Source organism: Eschrichtius robustus, chromosome X, assembly GCF_028021215.1.
Source record: "Eschrichtius robustus isolate mEscRob2 chromosome X, mEscRob2.pri, whole genome shotgun sequence".
Classification (NCBI taxonomy): domain Eukaryota; kingdom Metazoa; phylum Chordata; class Mammalia; order Artiodactyla; family Eschrichtiidae; genus Eschrichtius; species Eschrichtius robustus.
The window spans coordinates 44,597,910-44,617,902 of record NC_090845.1 but is presented as its reverse complement, the minus strand read 5'-3'; the positions used below and the strand labels follow the sequence as shown (position 1 = coordinate 44,617,902).

The 19,993-nt window shown below is 41.4% G+C and overlaps 1 protein-coding gene across 1 annotated transcript; it reads right to left on the bottom strand.

Annotated features, from left to right (window-relative positions):
* Positions 1–2,552: 2,552 nt before the first annotated feature.
* On the bottom strand, positions 2,553–5,967 carry LOC137756302 (CXXC-type zinc finger protein 1-like). Its single transcript, XM_068532610.1, has 8 exons — positions 5,764–5,967; positions 5,486–5,649; positions 4,792–4,999; positions 4,583–4,693; positions 4,195–4,244; positions 3,883–3,979; positions 2,777–2,929; positions 2,553–2,699 (listed from the first exon to the last, which is right to left on the bottom strand). Exons 1-8 carry the CDS (start codon positions 5,965–5,967, stop codon positions 2,553–2,555), a joined length of 1,134 nt encoding a protein of 377 aa, XP_068388711.1.
* Positions 5,968–19,993: the final 14,026 nt, after the last annotated feature.

The window sequence follows — 19,993 nt, the reverse complement described above, 5'->3', positions numbered from 1 at the left end:
TTATATTCTGATCAAATAATAGAAAAAACATAAATCATGCCTGTTAGAAAGGACCAAATACATAATTGGACAATTAGTAAACATAAAAATTACCAAACTAATGAGGTATGAGGGGGGAGGAACAAAAATGAACACAAATGTCATAAAGGTGTTAGGAAGAAGAAAAGAATGAAAGCTATATTTAGGAAATAGTAAAATTGATAATAAGGATAATATAATACAAAAAAATAAGATTATCATCATTATACAAATTTAAATGGACTGAATCTCAAGACACAAATGTGGGATTAGAGCAAAAAATACACTTATATGCAGTTAAAAGAAGTATATCTTAAACAAAGAGAAAAATGCAAAATAAAGGTTTAGGCAAAGATACACCAGATTAGTGGCAGCAAAATAAAAGCAGCAGTGATGATGTACTTACCAAAGTAAATTCAAGGTCAAAAGGACTCAACAAGCAAAACAAAGAAAACACATAGTGGCACTGTGAAAAATGGCCAAAGATATATACTTTAGGATCTCCCCACCCACCTGCCAAAAACAGAACTATAAGGAGAAATTTGTTTTAAAATATTATACCATTTATTCTATCTTTTGATAATATAACAGATGGAGTAGACAAAAAGACAAAAAATCAGAGTAAAGAAATGTTAATCCTCAAACTAGATTGAAAAGTCGTAATGAGTAATCTGTACCTAACTGAGAATGTAGTTTCTTCTCTTATATCCATGAAAGTTTTACAAAATTCAATTGAGTAATCTGGCCCACAAAGAAAATCTTGAGTAATGTTTACAAGTTCAGATTCAGCAGGCTACATTCTCTTATCACAGTAAAACCATAATTACAAAAAAAGAAAGAGAAGATAACCAAACTACTTTAACCAGTTAGAAACTAAGAAACGTTCCTCAATAGCTAGGATCAAAGTGAGAAATCAATTCTGAAGTTGCACCTTTCATACCAGAGTTTATGAGACACAGCTACCCTTAGAAAAAAGTGTATAGTCTCAAATCCTTTACTATTAAAAAGAGACTGGGAAACCAAAAAATAATCAAGTTAGGAATTTGATTCAAGAAGGTAGAAAAAGAACAAAATGAAGCAAACACATAGAAAAATGAAACACAAAACAAAAAAATCAAGGTGGCAATTAATAAAAGCTTAAATAAATAAATATAGATTTAGGGAGCATAAATAAAACAGAAAGGTAAGCCTTTCTAATAATTAATTATATGGATTAGCTCCTGGAAAATCTGACGAAGTGAAAAGGAAACAAAAATACAATACTAGTAATAAAAAAGGAGATATTGCACCAGATACGTAGTGCATTAGAGAACTACTCTACTAGTTATCGTGGAATATGAGGTATAAGTCTAGAGCAACATACTTAAACATTTAGGTGAAATATGTGAGTCCCCAGGGAAAAATGTAATAGTGAAAATTAATGAAAAAATCCCTAAGGGGCCAGTGAATATAAAAAGAATAGGAAGAGTAGTTCAAGTTCATCATTTGAGACATACCAGTACCCACAGGCAGCACTGCTTGACACACCTCCACTGGCACAGGGGGCCTGGCTGGGGCTGGCAAAGGCAGATGTGGCAGAGGTCCCAGTCCTGGCAACTCTGTAGGCTTGAAATGGGCAGAGCCAGCTGGAAAGGGCAGACCCAGAGCAGGGTAGTGGGAGGAGGAGGACAGGACAGGATGGGCAGGTATGGGGGGGAGACAGATAGACCAGGACTGGACTGGCAGGGGCCAAGGCTGACAGAAAAGGCTGGGACCTCGTGGTATGGTAAAGGGTGGAACAAGGTGGGTGGGGGCAGGGACACAATTGCCATGACACCCTGAACTCTCCTCAGTGTCCCAAAGTGGAATCACCAAGGAGGACTATCCCACACTCACCTATTCCTTCCATTGCAACATTTCCCCAGCACTTCTGGCCTGGGGAACATTAACAATTATACAGAAGTTGATCAAAGTACACTAATCAGGTGCCAGCTGCATATTTGATGGCCTGGGATGGGGGACTTAGGAGAACAAGGGTCACTGGCATTCCCTTCGTAAGATCACATCTCCGTTGACAGAAGAGGATGCACCGAGCACAGTGGGCATCACAAGCACCCCCAAACGTGCACTGTAGCCCACCCCCCAAGTAAAGCTGCACTGTCACCCACCACCACTGGAGGTTCGGAATTGGGTTTGTGGCCAGAGAGAACCGCTTAGGGGCCATCAGAGAATACTAAAATCTCTTGTTCTAAAGTTTTTAAACAAAACTCTGGATGATGGGAGATGAGGGCAGGGCAGATCTCCTGGCCCCGCCCAGATTCAGGAAAGAAAGAGATGGGGGATACAGGAACGGACAGAAACAGGGGGATTTTGAGGACCACCCCACCTCAAGGAGGCGTAGACCGAGACAGGAGACTAAATGGGGGAACAGAGAAGCACAGAGAAACTCTGAGATGCCCTGAGAAAGATGTGGTTAGAGGAACAGGTGTGTGAGGAATTCGTAGAGTGTCTCCCTTGCACAGGGCGTTGAATACAGGACCTCAGCTGAGCAGAGCTCAGCTGTCTGCTCTGGAGCGTAGGTCCGTGGTGAGCGGGTCATGCTGGATTGTCTGATGAAGCATCAGGGCCAGCAGCCCTGCCCGATTCTTCATGGCTGTGCGCACCTTGTGCTCCTGCTCAACCAGGTCTTCCAGCTTGAACAACTGTGGGGGGGCAAGCATGAGAAGGGGCTTCTAGGATTCCATCCCGCCCCTCAGCCCCACTCAGCCTTGTAACCTACTATGCGCATGCGCTCTAGGTCCACCTCGGCACGTCTCAGCTTCTCCCAGCAGCAGTGGCTATTGCACAGGCGTTTGGGGAGGCAACAGAAATTACCAGTGGGCTCAAAGACGTTTTTCACTAGTGGGCAACCGCACACTTCACCATCCGGTACCTGTGGGGAAGAATGAAAGATGATGAGGTACGTGAAGGGTGGCAAATGGAGGGTGATCAGGCAGGCAGGATGAAAGGAAGAGGGGAATGGACGGCAGGCAGGCAGGAAGGAGAGGAATGGGGAGTGACTTAGCAGGGGGGAAGAGAGGAATTCAGTGATTAGGTAAAGAAGAGGGGGCCAAAGGGGGATGATCAATCATGGAGAATGGAGGAAGAAGTTAAGCAGGGATGTAGGAATGGAGGTGATCAGGCAGGAAGGACAGAAGAACAGAAAGAGATCAAACAGGAAGGAGAGGAAGGATGGAGGGGAGGTCTGACAGGGAGAAGTAGATGAATGAGGGTTGGTAAAGCATGGGGGAGGTGAGGAATGAGGCTGGGAGGGTGAAAGGGATGGGGGCTGATCAAACAGGGAAGAAGAAGGGATTTAGGAGATGACAAGTGGTGAGAAGGAGATTGGGGAAGTGAGGCAGGGAGAATAAGAATGGAAGGAAGTCAGAAAGTAAGAAGAGTGGAATTGAGGGTAACCATGCAGGGAGGGAGGGGGGATTGTGGGGTGGTCAGGCAGGGGCTGGGAAAAGAAGGGAGATGAGCAAGCAAGGAGAAGGGAAGAATGGGGAATGGTTATGCAGTGAGGAGCAGAGGAACGGAGGCTGGTCAGGCAGAGGGAGAGAGAAATGTTGGGGGGCGGGGTCAGGCAAGGAGATTATGAATAAATAAACAGGCAGAGAGAAAAGTAAAACTAGAAAGTGATTGGGCAGTGAGGAGGGGGGTGTACAGGAGGTCAGGAAAGGAGGAGGGGATACATAGGGATTGGTCAGGAGGTATGAAGGCAGTCAGGCAGAAGGAAGAAGGAATAGGAGGCAATCAAGCACTGGAGGACGAGAGGAAGAAGGTGGTCAGGTAGGGAGAAGGGGAGGAATGGAGGGCGATGAGGTAGAGAAAGAAAAGTCTCACCTTGGGGTCCTTCGAGTGCTCAGGGCATAACACCTGGAGTCGCTTACAGTAGCTCTTACTCTGTGGGTCGTAAACATCACAGAAGAGTCTTGTGGCTCTGGGGAGAGGTGAAAGTGAGGTACTAAGGGTCAGGAGGAGGGTGGTCCCACCCTGAACCCTGCCCACCCTTTGTCCCCAACCCCACCTATACCCTGCCGCTAATCCGCCCACCTCTGTCTCTGAGCCTACCCACATCCTGCCCTTGATCTTGCCCACCCTGCTCCTGACCCTGTCCACATCATGCCTTTGACCCTGAGTAGCACTCACACTCACCCCTCGACGCAAGTGGGGTACAGGGCCCTGAAGGACGATTTGCGCTCATACTGGGGAAAAAAGAGTACAAATGTGAGGAACTATAGACACACACTGCATACCCTCCCATGACAAAGCCCCAAACAACACACTTGTTCCCTGTGGACCCTACGCTCCTGTCTGCTCAGCCAATGTCCCCCCCCCCCCTCACCAGTGGCTGATGCCCAAATCTTGGCCCTTTTACTGGGGATGGAAGAAAAGCACAAATGGGTAGAGCCATGGATGTGTGTTGTATTCTCTTCTACAACAAATACCCGGGCACAAAACCTGCCCCCCTCCTCATGGACCCCACCCAGCCAAAAACACCCTTGCCCCATCTGCCCCGTCTGCCCCCAGCCAATGCTCCAACCTTGGAGAAGCAGTGCTCCATGTGGCGCAGGGCAACCTGCATATTGATGGATTTCCCGCAGGAGACACAGAAGATCTGCAGGTTGACGCTGTTCCTTTCATGTTTGTTGCTCTGCATAGGACAGTAGGGCCAGTAAAGCAGTGCAGAGTGGGGACGGCAGGGCAAGCTATCAGGCACCTTTCTGCTCCACCCCACCCATTCCCACTCACCTCTTCATCTTCGCACACAGCCTGCTGCTTGCCACGCTGAATGATGGCCTCAAGTTCATGGAAATGGCACTCCAACTCCTTCAGGCGGGTGAGGGTGTCCTGCTGTTCACGGTGGATGCACTCGAGCGTTTTCTTGTCATGCTCCTCGGCAATGCAAGGGCTCTGCTGCCACTCCTGGATGCGCTGGGGCAGGATCACATGGATGCGGCTGGAAGGGGAGACAGCAAGAAATGGAATGCGTATGTGGGGGCATCAAAATAAGAAGAAATGGATGAGTGACCATTGGATGAATGGTGGATGTTTAGGATAATGAATGGGGGCATCAAAATAAGAAGAAATGGATGAGTGACCATTGGATGAGTGACCAATGGATGAATGGTGGATGTTTAGGATAATGAATGGTAGATGAGTGAATGTTGGTGAATGGGTGATTGGATGGTGGGTGGTTGGGTGGATGGCTAGACAGCTGGGTGGGTAAGTGACTGTTGAGGGTGAATGAGTGGGTTGGTGGATGGAATGTGGATGGCTGGTTCAGCGGGTCGGTGGATGTAAGGGTGGATGGATAGGTGGGTGAGTGGACGAATGGTGGAGGGATACATAGGTAGCGGGGTAGATGGACTTACAGATGGCATAGATCATGCCCTACTCCATGCCCTACTCTATGCCCTGTTGCTTAACCTCCAGGTGCACTCACTCAGCTGCCAGCTTCATGCCACAGTCGTCCGAGCAGTACTTGGAGCCTGGCCGGGAGGGGTGCACGCAGCCAGGTCCCAGGCACTGCCGCAGTGAGGCTGGGTGCTTGGCATCTGACTGCTCTGGGTCTTCTGACTTTTCCATGAGCTCCTGCTGCTTCTCCTTCTGTGGGACAAGAGTGGTCAAGGCAGGGGAAGGGGAATCAGTGTCAGCCCCCTAACCCTGTGCTACTACCCTGCACTCTGCCCCCAACCTCTGCCCCCATGCCCCTCATTCCACCATTTCTGTCACCTTCCTCTCCACTTTTTTCTTCAAATTCTTCTTTTTCTTCGTATCCATTGCCTGCTTCTTCAGTGCAGAATCTAGGAATGGAAAGTCCTCAGTGTCATTCATCCAGGGCTGTAGGCTAGGAAAATGCTGACAGGTCTCCCCAATTTGTTTCTTAAATGATCTCTGGACACTCCGTGCCTCCTCTCTCTTCATTGCTGAGCCTCCCTGCCTTCAATGTCCTCATCCTTCCACGCAGGGGCCCTGCCATACACTTATCAGGCTTTGATTGTCAAGAGTCTCGTATATAAAAGTCCTGGTATAAGTTTCAGTACTGAGGCAGGTCTTTTTTAGACAACAGCTAGTGTATGGCCGCCTTTACTGCCGATGGCATTGCCACCACCTGGTACTTCTGGGACAGCTCAGACTTCTGCAGTTGAGGCAGCTGTGATCGACTGAGCAGTTGTCAGGGGGACCATGGCAAAGTCTCTGAGAGTATCACAGTTAAGAACTGAGGCGCAGGGGCTTCCCTGGTGGCGCAGTGGTTGAGAATCTGCCTGCTGATGCAGGGGACACGGGTTCGAGCCCTGGTCTGGGAAGATCCCACATGCCGCGGACCAACTAGGCCCATGAGCCACAACTACTGAGCCTGCGTGTCTGGAGCCTGTGCTCCGCAACAAGAGAGGCCACGATAGTGAGAGGCCTGCGCACCACAATGAAGAGTGGCCCCTGCTTGCCACAACTAGAGGAAGCCCTCGCACAGAAACGAAGACCCAACACAGCCAAAAAAATAAAGAAAGAAATAAATAATAATTAAAGGTGCTAATAATTAAAAAGAAGAAAAAAAAAAAAGAACTGAGGGGCAGACCCTCGCACCAGCTCCATTCCCCCATCCATCCTGTGTCCTGGATTCACCGGAGACCAGGGATTATAAGTAGTGTTCCTGTGCTGATGGGAGGAGGGCTCTGGGTCAGCACTAAGTGGGTGGGGATGGGCTCACCCTGCCCCAACACTCCTGGCCTCACCCTCTGGCCACTGTGGCTGGGGCCCACAGCACCTGCCTGGATACACTAGGTCTTGCCTGCTTGGGAATGACTGGCACCACCTGGCCCTGCTTGCCCACCTTATCCAGACACACTTGGCTAGTCCACCTGGCTGCATCTTGCCCAGTCTAATGCATAAGGCCCTGCATATCCACCCAGAAAAGCTAGACTCCACCTCCTTACACTTGCAGGGCTCAGCCTGCCTTGTCCACCCTCCAGGACACACCTGCTACCCTGCTTGCCCTACACCATGGACCCAGACAAGCCTCCTCTGCCCAGCCGGCCCAGCCCCTCAGACATGCTCCGCCCACCTGTCTGTCCTGCCCAGTCTCCCTAGTCTCTTCAGGCTCCACATGCATGACTCTGCCTTCTTGGACACACTCTGTCTTGCCTTAAGGCTCCCAACCCTGTGGGTCCCATGCACTGCCAGGCCCTGCCCCCATCCCAGACTCTCAGCCTCATATACCCCTCCCCACTTCCTGCACATACTCTGTTCTGCCTTACCTCTCACATGCTGAGCCATGCCAAGCCCTGCCCCCTCCCCCGCTTGCACATGCCACGCTGTGCGCTGTCTGCCCTGACTCACTCACCTAGAATAATTTGACAGTCTTTATTCTGAAAACTACTCCTACCTGAACCCAGTAACACCTACTAAAATATATAAATATACAAATGTTTTTAAATGTTTGCGTGCATATGCACACACACGCAAATCATTACTCTCAAAGATTAAAAGAGCAAGCGCACACACAAAGAATACACACGTTTTGGTTAAGACAATTATCAACCAGAGAACACATACTAGTTTCTAGCTACAGATGCAATATTAATAAAAACTGACCCTGGCCTTAGTCTTAAAGGAAGTCTAAACACTTTCCAATGAATAAGCATCACACAGGGCACAGATAAGTTGCGTTAGAAACAAAAGCCTTAACTTTTGAAAATTGAAAAGGCATTTCTAAACTCTTGGTAAAAAAAAAATAACTGAAATTAGAAAATACTTAGAACTTAACAAAAACGAAAACAGTACATACCCAACTGTGGCCTCCGTTGACAATATAAGAAGATGGAAAATAACGATCTGACTGCTCAACTCAAGTTCGAACAAGTCCCCATACTGACTCCAAAGACACCCGTTATCAACCCCCAAATCCCCTTCAATAACCCCCACACCGACCCCTCCAAGTCTCTCTTCAAAGCCCTCACAAGAATACCTCAGCGCCCGGAAGGCGCTACACGGTGGAACGCTTCAGGGCAGATGAGGTAAAAAAGCTCGCAAAGCGACTTCCGGTCCATTATCGACCGTAGCGCCACCCCTTCCCGAAAGTATTGTGTTTGCACTTGCTCCGGACCCTTAATAACGGAGCTGCTGTACAGCCCAAGGTTTGAAGCAAATGGTTACGGAGAAACCATACAGCTATGTGCATGCTGTTCTGTGCACCATAAAGGATACACTCGTCTCTTCTGACACCAGCGCCTCAGTTTCACACATCAGAGTGATCTTCATTGCATTATTGTATGTGGCAGGAAAATTGATCCCCTTATCATCTCCAATTATTTGGAATAATTTCATATTAGTACCATTTTACTATCTGCTATTTAAATCATGAGGTAGGCAATGAGAAAAACAAACAAAAACAAGTAAATCAGCTTTTAGAAGTCGAGAAAGTAGAAAAAGATTTATAGAAAGGCAGGAAAAATAGCAAAATGTAAGAAGGTAGTAATAAGTTCATATTTGAAGTTTATATTTTATTACATAATCAGTAATAAAAAATTGTTAATGGGGTAAACTCTCCAGTTAAAGTCAGAGATTGTCATTTTGGATGAAAATTAACAAGTCTAGCCATATGCTGTTTATGCCAAACCTGGCAAATCATAAGGATACAGAAACGTTTGAAATAAAAGGATGGAAGAAAATTTGCCAGGTACATGCTAATCAAAATAAAGCAAGGTCAATTATATTAATATCAGACTAAAAATACTAAGACAAAAAGTATTAATCGGGGTTGAAAGGGTCATTCCATAATGATTTGATTCACCATGAACATGTAAAAATTCCAGTCTTATATAATACATGATTAAAATGATGTAAAATGAAAATAAAGAAAAATATATTAGTAAAAGTAAAACAAAAGTAAAATAGAAAAAAATGTTATCATTGTGAAAGATTACAATCACACTGCTCACCTTTCAGGACTCAGCTTTGGCAACACCGTCTGGGAAGCTCTCTCTGCTTCCTTTCCATCTGGATGACCAGCCTCTCTTCTGAATGAATTTATGGACATAATTATATAGCAAGAATGTTTCTTTTATTTTAATCTTGAAATTAAGAAGTAAATGGAGGCATTGTCTGAACCCCTCACACCTGTTTTGTCACACCCATCTTCCTCAACTAGAAATGAAGGCAGGGACAATGTTGGTCTTGGTCACTACTGGTTGCCCAGTGACCAGCTTACACTGGCTGGGACTGGCTGGACACAAGAGTGTCCAGTAGCCAGTGATGATCAGGTGCCTTGCCTGGTGTTGTTGCAAAGTGGCAAATTACTGCAATTTATCTGGCTCCATATTATTCCTTGAAGATAAAAGCAAATAAATGCTGTAATTTACACTAGAGTTGCATTTAACTAATCATCATGTAGAAAAGGAAAGTTCAAAAATGTTAAGATTTTGCTGTTAAGAAGCTATTTTCCTGGTTCGAGCCTTGCCTCTAAAGACAGTATCCCCTGCTAAATCTTTACAGTTTATATCAAATCCAGTTTAGGGATTGGGGCAAGAGGTGAGAAATTCAAGCTGAACTAAGAAGCAGTCTGTGAGCTCTAAAGAAAGCATTACTACCTCTCTATGGCTGTGAATGTTTATAAGCACTACTTGTTTTGTCCAAGCTAATGTTTTAACTTCCCTTTGAGTTATTTTTCACTGTGGCTCATTCAAAGAATCTTGGTCAGCGTCTTGCTCTTCACCTCTGACTTCAGACCTACTTCTCCAATATCTCCTGTCTCTTTACTGCTGATTTCTTTCATTCCCAGTTCCACAGCCCTAGTTCAGGTTTCCTGTATTTTACATTATAATGAACTCCCACCTCTGAGATGTGGCTGGCTAATCCATTTTGCCTCCAGGGTTGTCTTCCCAATGGGCCACAGATGAAAAAAATATGTCACCATTCTCCTTGGGAATCTTCCCTGGATTCCCAGGGTATTCAGAATCAGTTCTCCACTCTATGGTGTGCCCATCAAAGTTCTCTATGACAGGGCCTCACTTTCCTGTGATAGACAAATCCTCTTCCCAGGCCCTCCAGGTGTCAAACACTCAGGACATCCTGGATAGTCACTCTCTTGTCAATCCAGCATGGGCTTCCACATTCCAGGCCTTTGCTCAGGCTTGTCCTTCTCTTTTGCTTATTCCTGCTCACCCTTCAAGACTCAGCTTTGGCATCACTGTCTGGGAAGTTCCCTCTACTTCCTTTCCAACCAAGTGACCTGCTTCTCTTCTGAATGCATTTGTGGAAATAGTTATAATAGTGAGTGGTGTTCCTCTTATTTTAGCCTTGGAATTATATAGGATGGGGGAGAGTTGCCTGTACTTGCTTGTTTTGTATTTGTCTGTTTTTGCCTGTCAACTTTCTGCTTATCTTTCAAGGTTAAGCTCAGGTGCCTGCCCCAGTGGGAAGCCTTCCCCAAACCCCTTGCTCCTCCTTTTTCAGTTTTCTCACAACACCTCTGTCATTCTGCTTTGTGTCACTGTGTGGGTTGCAGGTTTCTCTCCTCTACTAGACAGTTAAGGCAATGCTGGAGTGTGAATGACTCCCAGCCCAGTGTTCCTACCACAGTTGTTGGTGATTCTTGATTTACTTCTTTGGTCTCTTCTGACCTCCCAGATACACTAGATGCTAACTGCTTTCTGAGCAAAAGAGCACATCATTAGAGACAAACACTAGAATGGCCCTCCAGGTGGGATGAAGGAAGAACATGAGCCAGGCAAGGAGTAGAAACTTTAAATTTAACCTTTCTCTGAAGACTATTTCTTAAAATAAAATTTAAAACTTTGGTTTTTATAACATCCAATATATGAATGTTTTCTTTTATGAATCATGTTAATTTTCTTTTATGAATAATATCTAAAACTCTTTGCTTAACCCAAGGTCACAAAGATTTTCTCATATATTTCCTTCTAGAAGTTTTATAATTTTATATTTTTCTATAGGTCTCTGATCTGTTTGAATTAATTTTTGTATAAAGTGTGAAGTGTAGGTTGAAGTTCATCTTGGTTTTTGTTTCTGTTTTGTTTTTGAGTATGTATTTAAAATATGTATATTCAGTTGCTCCAGAATCATTTATTGAAAAGACAATCCTTTCTCTGTTGAAGTGACTTTGCACTTTATTCAAAAATCAGTTGACTAGAGGAGGATTCTGAGAAGATGGAGGAGTAGGAAGTACCAGAAATCTGACTCCCACCTAAACAACAACTGCACTGACAGTTACTCTGATGTAACTATTTTGGAACTCTAGAGAAGAGAGAAAGAGGCAGAGAGAATATTTAAAGAAATAATGGCCCCAAATTCCCTAATTTGATGAAAGATATGAATATAAACATCCAAGAAGCTCAACGAACTCTAAGTAAGATTTACTCAAAGAGAGCTACACAAAGACACATTATAAGTGGTCAAAAGGCAAAGACAAAGAATTTTGAAAGCAATCCACAGTAAGATCATGAGCAGGTTTCTCATTAGAAACTTTGGAGGCCAGAAGGCAGTGGGCTGATATATTCAAAATGTTATGAGAGAAAAAAAACTGCCAACCAAGAATCTTATATCCAGCAAAACTGTCCTTCAGATGTGAGGGAGAAATTAAGATAATACCAGATAAACTAAAGTTGAGAGAGTTCATTACCACTAGGCCTGCCCTGCAAGAAATGATAAAGGGAGTCCTGAAGGTTGAAATGAAAGGACAATAGAGAGTAATTTGAAGCCATATGAAAAAATAAAGATCTCAGCAAAGGTAAATACATGGGCAATTATAAAAGGCAGCATTATTGTAACAATGGTGCATAACCACACTGTTTGTTTTCTACATGATTTAAGAGACTAATACATTAAAAAAGCAATTATTAATCTAGAAGCTACTATTATTATAACTTTGGTTTGTAACTCCACATTTTGTTATCTACATAATTTGACAGGCTAATGCATTTTTAAAAAATTACTAGCTTAAGTTTTTGAACACTCAATGTATAAAGAAGTAATTTTGTGAAATCAACAACTGAAAGAGGTGGGGATGGGGCTATTAAAGGAGAAATTTGTATATGTTACTGAAATTAAGCTGGTATAAATTCAAATTAGAGTGTAATAACTTTAGGATGTTAAATGAAACCCCCATGGTAACCACAAAGAAAATTGCTATAAAATATACACAAAAGGAAATAAGAAAGGAATTTTAAAATTTCACTACCAAAAAAAAAAAAAAAACCCCAACAACTAAATACAAAAGAAGACAGTGTTGCAGGAGAGGAGGGACAGAAAGCTAAAAGACATACAGAAAACAAATGCCAAAATGGAAGTAAGTCCCTCCTTATCAGTAATTGTTTTAGTGTAAATGGATTAAACTCCCCAATCAAAAGATAGAGATTGGCAGAAAGGATTTTTTTCAAAAAAGTGATCCAACGGTATGGGGTCTACAAGAAATTCATTTTAGATCCCCGAACACTAATAGGTTGAAAGTGAAAGTATGTAAAAGGTTATTCCATGCATAATAACCAAAAGAGAGCAGGGATGGCTATACTAATATCAGACTAATAAATTTTAAGTCAAAAACTCTTGACAAGCGACAAAGAAGGACATTATATATTAATAAAAAGTTCAAAACAGTGAGAATATATAACAATTATAAACATTTACACAGCTAATAACAGACCATCAAAATATATGAAGCAAAAATTTACAGAATTGAATGGAGAAATAGATAGTTCTACAATAATAGTTGGAGACTTCAATACTCTACTCGCAATAATGAATACAATAACCAGACAAAAGATAACTAAGGAAACAGAGGACATGAACAACACAATAAACAAACTCGATCTAACAGACATATACAGAACACTCTACCCACTACAGCAGAATACACATCCTTCTCAAGTGTACATGGGACATATTCCAGGATAGACCACATGTTAGGCCACAGATTAAACCTCAATATTTTCTAAAAGTTAGATATCATACAGAGTATCTTTTCTAAAAACAGTGGGAATGGGCATCATCAGAAAATCTACAAGCAACAAATGCTGGAGAGGGTGTGGAGAAAAGGGAACCCTCTTGCACTGTTGGTGGGAATGTAAGTTGATACAGCCACTGTGGAGAACAGTATGGAGGTTCCTTAAAAAACTAAAAATAGAACTACCATATGACCCAGCAATCCCACTACTGGGCATAAACCCAGAGAAAACTATAATTCAAAAAGACACATGCACCCCAATGTTCATTGCAGCACTATTTACAATAGCCAGGGCATGGAAGCAACCTAAATGCCCATCGACAGTCAAATGGATAAAGAAGATGTGGTACATATATACAATGGAATATTACTCAGCCATAAAAAGGAATGAAATTGGGTAATTTGTAGAGACGTGGATGGACCTAGAGACTGTCATACAGAGTGAAGTAAGGCAGAAAGAGAAAAACAAATATCATATATTAATGTATATATGTGGAATCTAGAAAAATGGTACAGATTAACTGGTTTGCAAGGCAGAAATAGAGACACAGATGTAGAGAACAAACGTATGGACACCAAGGGAGGAAAGTGGGGTGGGGGGTGGTGGTGGTGGGATGAATTGGGAGATTGGGATTGACATATATACACTAATATGTATAAAATAGATAACTAATAAGAACCTGCTGTATAAAAAATAATAATAAAATAAAATATTAAAAAAATAAATAAAACAATGGGATGAAATTAGAGATCAATAACAGAAAGAAAATGGGAAAGTTCAGAAATCTGTGGAAGCTAAACAACACACTTTTAAGCAACCAATGGATCAATAAAGAAATCACAAGGGAAATTAGGAAATACTTAGAGACAAATGAAAAAGAAAACATAACATATAAAAGCTTATGGAGGACTTCCCTAGTGGTGCAGTGGTTAAGAATCTGCCTGCCAATGCAGGGGACACGGGTTCAATCCCCGGTCCGGGAAGATCCCACATGCCATGGAGCAACTAAGCCCGTGCACCACAACTACTGAGTCTGCACTCTAGAGCCCATGAGCCACAACTACTGAGCCTGCGCACCACAACTACTGAAGCCCGTGCACCCTAGAGCCCGCATACCACAACTACTGAGCCTGCGTGCTGCAACTACTGAAGCCTGGTGCCTAGAGCCCCTGCCCTGCAACAAGAGAAGCCACCACAATGAGAAGCCTGCACACTGCAACAAAGAGTAGCCCCTGCTTGACACAACAAAAGAAAGCCTGTGCACAGCAACAAAGACCCAACACAGCCCAAAAATAAGTAAAATTTAAAAAAAGAAAAGCTTACATGACACTGTGAAAGCAATGCTAAGGGATAATTTATAGCTATAAACACATTAAAAAACAAGAAAGATCTCAAGTCAACATCTAACTTTACAACTTAAGGAACCTGTACAAGAGGAAAAAATTAAACCCAAAGCTAGCAGAAGGAAGGAAATAATAAAGATTAGAGATAAATGAAATAGAGAATAGAAAAGTGATAGAAAAGCAACAAAACCCAAAGCTGATTCTTGAAAAGATCAACAAAATTGATAAACATTTAGCTAGATGGACTAAGAAAGAAACAGAGGATCCAAATTATTAAAATCAAAAATGAAAGTGAGTACATTACTACTAATTCTACAGAAATAAAAAGAATTAAAAGAGAGTACTCTGAGCAATTGTATGCCAACAAATTGGATAACCTAAATGAAATGCACAATTTCCTAGAAAAACAAAGCCTACCAAGACTAAACCATGAAGAAATAGAAAATCTGAAGAGACCAATAATTAGTAAAAAGACTGAATCAGCAACCAAAAATCTCCCAAGAAAGGAAATCCCCGAGCCTAATAGCTTTCCCAATGAATTCTACCAAACATTTAAAGAAAAACTAACATCATTCCTTCTCAAGCTTTTCAAAAAAAAAATTGAAGAGTAGGGAATGTTCCCTAACTCATTCTATGAGGCCAGCCTTATGCTGATCCCAAAGCCAGACAGACACTACAAGAAAAAAAAATCAATCACAGACCACAATCCCTTATGAACATTGATGCAAAAATCGTCAACATAGCTCTACCCACCACGAGAGCCTCCCATCAAGCCTCTTAGATAGCCTCAACCACCAGAGGGCAGACATCAGAAGCAAGAAAAACTACAATCCTGCAGCCTGTGGAACAAAAACCACAGTTACAGAAAGATAGAGAAGATGAAAAGGCAGAGGGCTATGTACCAGATGAAGGAACAAGATAAAATCCCAGAAAAACAACTAAATGAAGTGGAGATAGGCAACCTTCCAGAAAAAGAATTCAGAATACTGATAGTGAAGATGATCCAGGACCTCGGAATAAGAATAGAGGCAAAGATCGAGAAGATGCAAGAAATGTTTAACAAAGACCTAGAAGAATTAAAGAACAAACAAACAGAGATGAACAATACAATAACTGAAATGAAAACTACACTAGAAGGAATCAATAGCAGAATAACTGAGGCAGAAGAACGGATAAGTGACCTGGAAGACAGAATGGTGGAATTCACTGCTGTGGAACAGACTAAAGAAAAAAGAATGAAAAGAAATGAAGACAGCCTAAGAGACCTCTGGGACAACGTTAAACGCAACAACATTCGCATTATAGGGGTCCCAGAAGGAGAAGAGAGAGAGAAAGGACCAGAGAAAATATTTGAAGAGATTATAATCGAAAACTTCCCTAACATGGGAAAGGAAATAGCCACCCAAGTCCAGGAAGCACAGCGAGTCCCATACAGGATAAACCCAAGGAGAAACACGCCGAGACACATAGTAATCAAATTGGCAAAAATTAAAGACAAAGAAAAATTATTGAAAGCAGCAAGGGAAAAATGACAAATAACATACAAGGGAACTCCCATAAGGTTAACAGCTGATTTCTCAGCAGAAACTCTACAAGCCAGAAGGGAGTGGCATGATATACTTAAAGTGATGAAAGGGAAGAACCTACAACCAAGATTACTCTACCCGGCAAGGATCTCATTCAGATTTGATGGAGAAATCAAAAGCTTTACAGACAAGCAAAAGCTAAGAGAATTCAGCACCACCAAACCAGCTCTACAACAAATGCTAAAGGAACTTCTCTAAGTGGGAAACACAAGAGAAGAAAAGGACCTACAAAAACAAACCCAAAACAATTAAGAAAATGGTTATAGGAACATATATATCGATAATTACCTTAAATGTGAATGGATTAAATGCTCCAACCAAAAGACACAGGCTTGCTGAATGGATACAAAGACAAGACCCATATATATGCTGTCTACAAGAGACCCACTTCAGACCTAGGGACACATACAGACTGAAAGTGAGGGGATGGAAAAAGATATTCCATGCAAATGGAAATCAAAAGAAAGCTGGAGTAGCTATACTCATATCAGATAAAATAGACTTTAAACTAAAGAATGTTACAAGAGACAAGGAAGGACACTACATAATGATCAAGGGATCAATCCAAGAAGAAGATATAACAATTATAAATATATATGCACTGTGGTGGCCCCCAAGCTGTAAGCTTATTCAGCTTTCTGCTTTCCGGAGAACTGCTTGTCTCTTTCTTGGTATGCACTCCTGACGCTGCGGTATTGAGCGTAAAAAAGGAAAATGGCTTGCGGCCAGTTTCGTTCCAGGTGCCTGCTCTGGATCTAAGAGCCCCTGGTTGTTCCCCAGAAGAAGGACGTGCTGCCCTGAGGAGGAAGTCTGTATCTCCAAAGAATGGCCCATAAGGCATGCTGGCGCATAGATAGTGGCGACAGAATTATGTGGAAATACAAGGTTTACTGATTTATTGTCTAATATTCGTTCCATACTAAACCTATATATACATTCATGCTCTTTGAATAAACTTGCCTTGCAACCATCAGTTGTCTTGGCCCTTCTGACCCCATACTGGTGCTTTTCAGTTCCTTACCCCTCACCGCCAGGAACCTCTAGCTTTCTGCAGCCGGTCTGCGGCAATGCACCCAACATAGGAGCACCTCAATACATAAGGCAACTGCTAACAGCTATAAAAGAGGAAATCGACAGTAACACAATAATAGTGGGGGACTTTAACACCTCACTTACACCAATGGACAGATCATCCAAAATGAAAATAAATAAGGAAACAGAAGCTTTAAATGACACAATAGACCAGATAGATTTAATTGATATTTATAGGACATTCCATCCAAAAACAGCAGATTACACTTTCTTCTCAAATGCGCACGGAACATTCTCCAGGATAGATCACATCTTGGGTCACAAATCAAGCCTCAGTAAATTTAAGAAAATCGAAATCATATCAAGCATCTTTTCTGACCACAACGCTATGAGATTAGAAATCAATTACAGGGAAAAAAACGTAAAAAACACAAACACATGGAGGCTAAACAATACGTTACTAAATAACCAAGAGATCACTGAAGAAATCAAAGAGGAAATCAAAAAATACCTAGAGACAAATGACAATGAAAACACGACGACCCAAAACCTATGGGATGCAGCAAAAGCAGCTCTAAGAGGGAAGTTTATAGGTATACAAGCCTACCTAAAGAAACAAGAAAAATCTCAAATAAACAATCTAACCTTACACCTAAAGGAACTACAGAAAGAAGAACAAACAAAACCTAAAGTTAGCAGAAGGAAAGAAATCATAAAGATCAGAACTGAAATAAATGAAATAGAAACAAAGAAAACAATAGCAAAGATCAATAAAACTAAAAGCTGGTTCTTTGAGAAGATAAACGAAATTGATAAGCCATTAGCCAGACTCATCAAGAAAAAGAGGGAGAGGACTCAAATCAATAAAATCAGAAATGAAAAAGGAGAAGTTACAACAGACACCGCAGAAATACAAAACATCCTAAGAGACTACTACAAGCAACTCTATGCCAATAAATGGACAACCTGGAAGAAATGGACAGATTCTTAGAAAGGTATAACCTTCCAAGACTGAACCAGGAAGAAACAGAAAATATGAACAGACCAATCACAAGTAATGAAATTGAAACTGCGATTAAAAATCTTCCAACAAACAAAAGTCCAGGACCAGATGGCTTCACAGGTGAATTCTATCAAACATTTAGAGAAGAGCTAACACCCATCCTTCTCAAACTCTTCCAAAAAATTGCAGAGGAAGGAACACTCCCTAACTCATTCTACGAGGCCACCATCACCCTGATACCAAAACCAGACAAAGATACTACAAAAAAAGAAAATTACAGACCAATATCACTGATGAATATAGATTCAAAAATCCTCAACAAAATACTGGCAAACAGAATCCAACAACACATTAAAAGGATCATACACCACGATCAAGTGGGATTTATCCCAGGAATGCAAGGATTCTTCAATATATGCAAATCAATCAATGTGATACACCATATTAACAAATTGAAGAATAAAAACCATATGATCATCTCAATAGATGCAGAAAAAGCTTTTGACAAAATTCAACACCCATTTATGATAAAAACTCTCCAGAAAGTGGGCATAGAGGGAACTTTCCTCAACATAATAAAGGCCATAAAAAAATCGTCAACAAACTAAATTAACAGCATATTAGGATTATACAACATGATCAAGTGGGATTTATTTCTGTAATGCATGGTTGGCTCAACATGAAAACTGAACAATGTAGTACACCAACTTAACAAAATGAAAGGGCAAAAAGCCAAATGGTCATTTCAAGTGATGGAGAAAAAGCATTTGACAAATTTCAACACTCTTTCATGATTAAAAAAAAAAAAACTCAACAACTAGGAATCGAAGGAAACTACCTCAACATAGTAAGATTCATATATGAAAAACCCACAGAAAATACCATACTCAGTGGTAAAAGACTGAAAACTTCCTCTAAGATCAGACACAAGGCAAGGATGCCCACCTTTGCTACTTCTATTCAACATAATAGTGGAAGTCCTGACCAGAGCAATTAGGCAAGAAAAAGAAATAAAAGGCATATAAATTGGAAAAGAATAAGTAAAATGATCTCTGTTCACAGATAATATGTTCTTATATGTAGAAAACCCTAGATTCCATAGAGACACCAAAAAAAAAACCCTGTTAGAACTAATACACAAATTCAGCAAAGTAGCAAGACATAAGGTCAACACACAAAAATCAGTTGCATTTGTATACACTAACAATGAACAATCCAAAAAGGAAATTTAAAAAACAATTGCATTTATAATATCAAAAGAATAAAAATATTTAGGAATTAACTTAACCAAGGAAGTTAAAAGACTTGTACAATGAAAACTACAAAACATTTCTGAAAGAAAATAAAGACATAAATAAATGGAAAAATAACCCATGTTCATAGATTAGAAAACTTAACATAGTTAAGATGTCAATACTGATCTAGATTCAATGCAATCCTTATCAAAATCCCAAATTTTTTTCACACAAAAAAATCCTAAAATTCATATAGAATCTCAAGGAACCTTGAATAGCCAAAACAATCTTGAAAAAGAAGAACAAAACTGGACGACTCACATTTCCTGATTTCAGTCTTACTACAAAGGTACAGTAATCAAAACAACATGGTACTGGCATAAAGACAAACATATAAGCCAATGGAATAGAACAGAGAATCCAGAAATAAACCCTTGTATATATGATAAAATGATTTTTGAGAAGGCTATCAAGACCATTCAGTGGGGGAAAAACAGCCATTTCAACAAATGGTGCTGGGAAAACTGAATATCCACATGCGGAAGAATAAAGTTGGATCCTTACCTAACACCATATTAAAAAATTAACTCAAAATGGATCCATGACCTAAATGTAAGATCTAAAACTCTAAGAACATAGGGCAAACACTTCACAACATTAGATTCGGCAATGGTTTCTTGGGTATGGCACCAAAAGCATAGGCAACAACAACAACCAAAAAAAAATTTGACAAATTGAACTTCATGAAAATTTAAAATTTTTGTGCATCAAAAGACACTATCAGGGCTTCCTT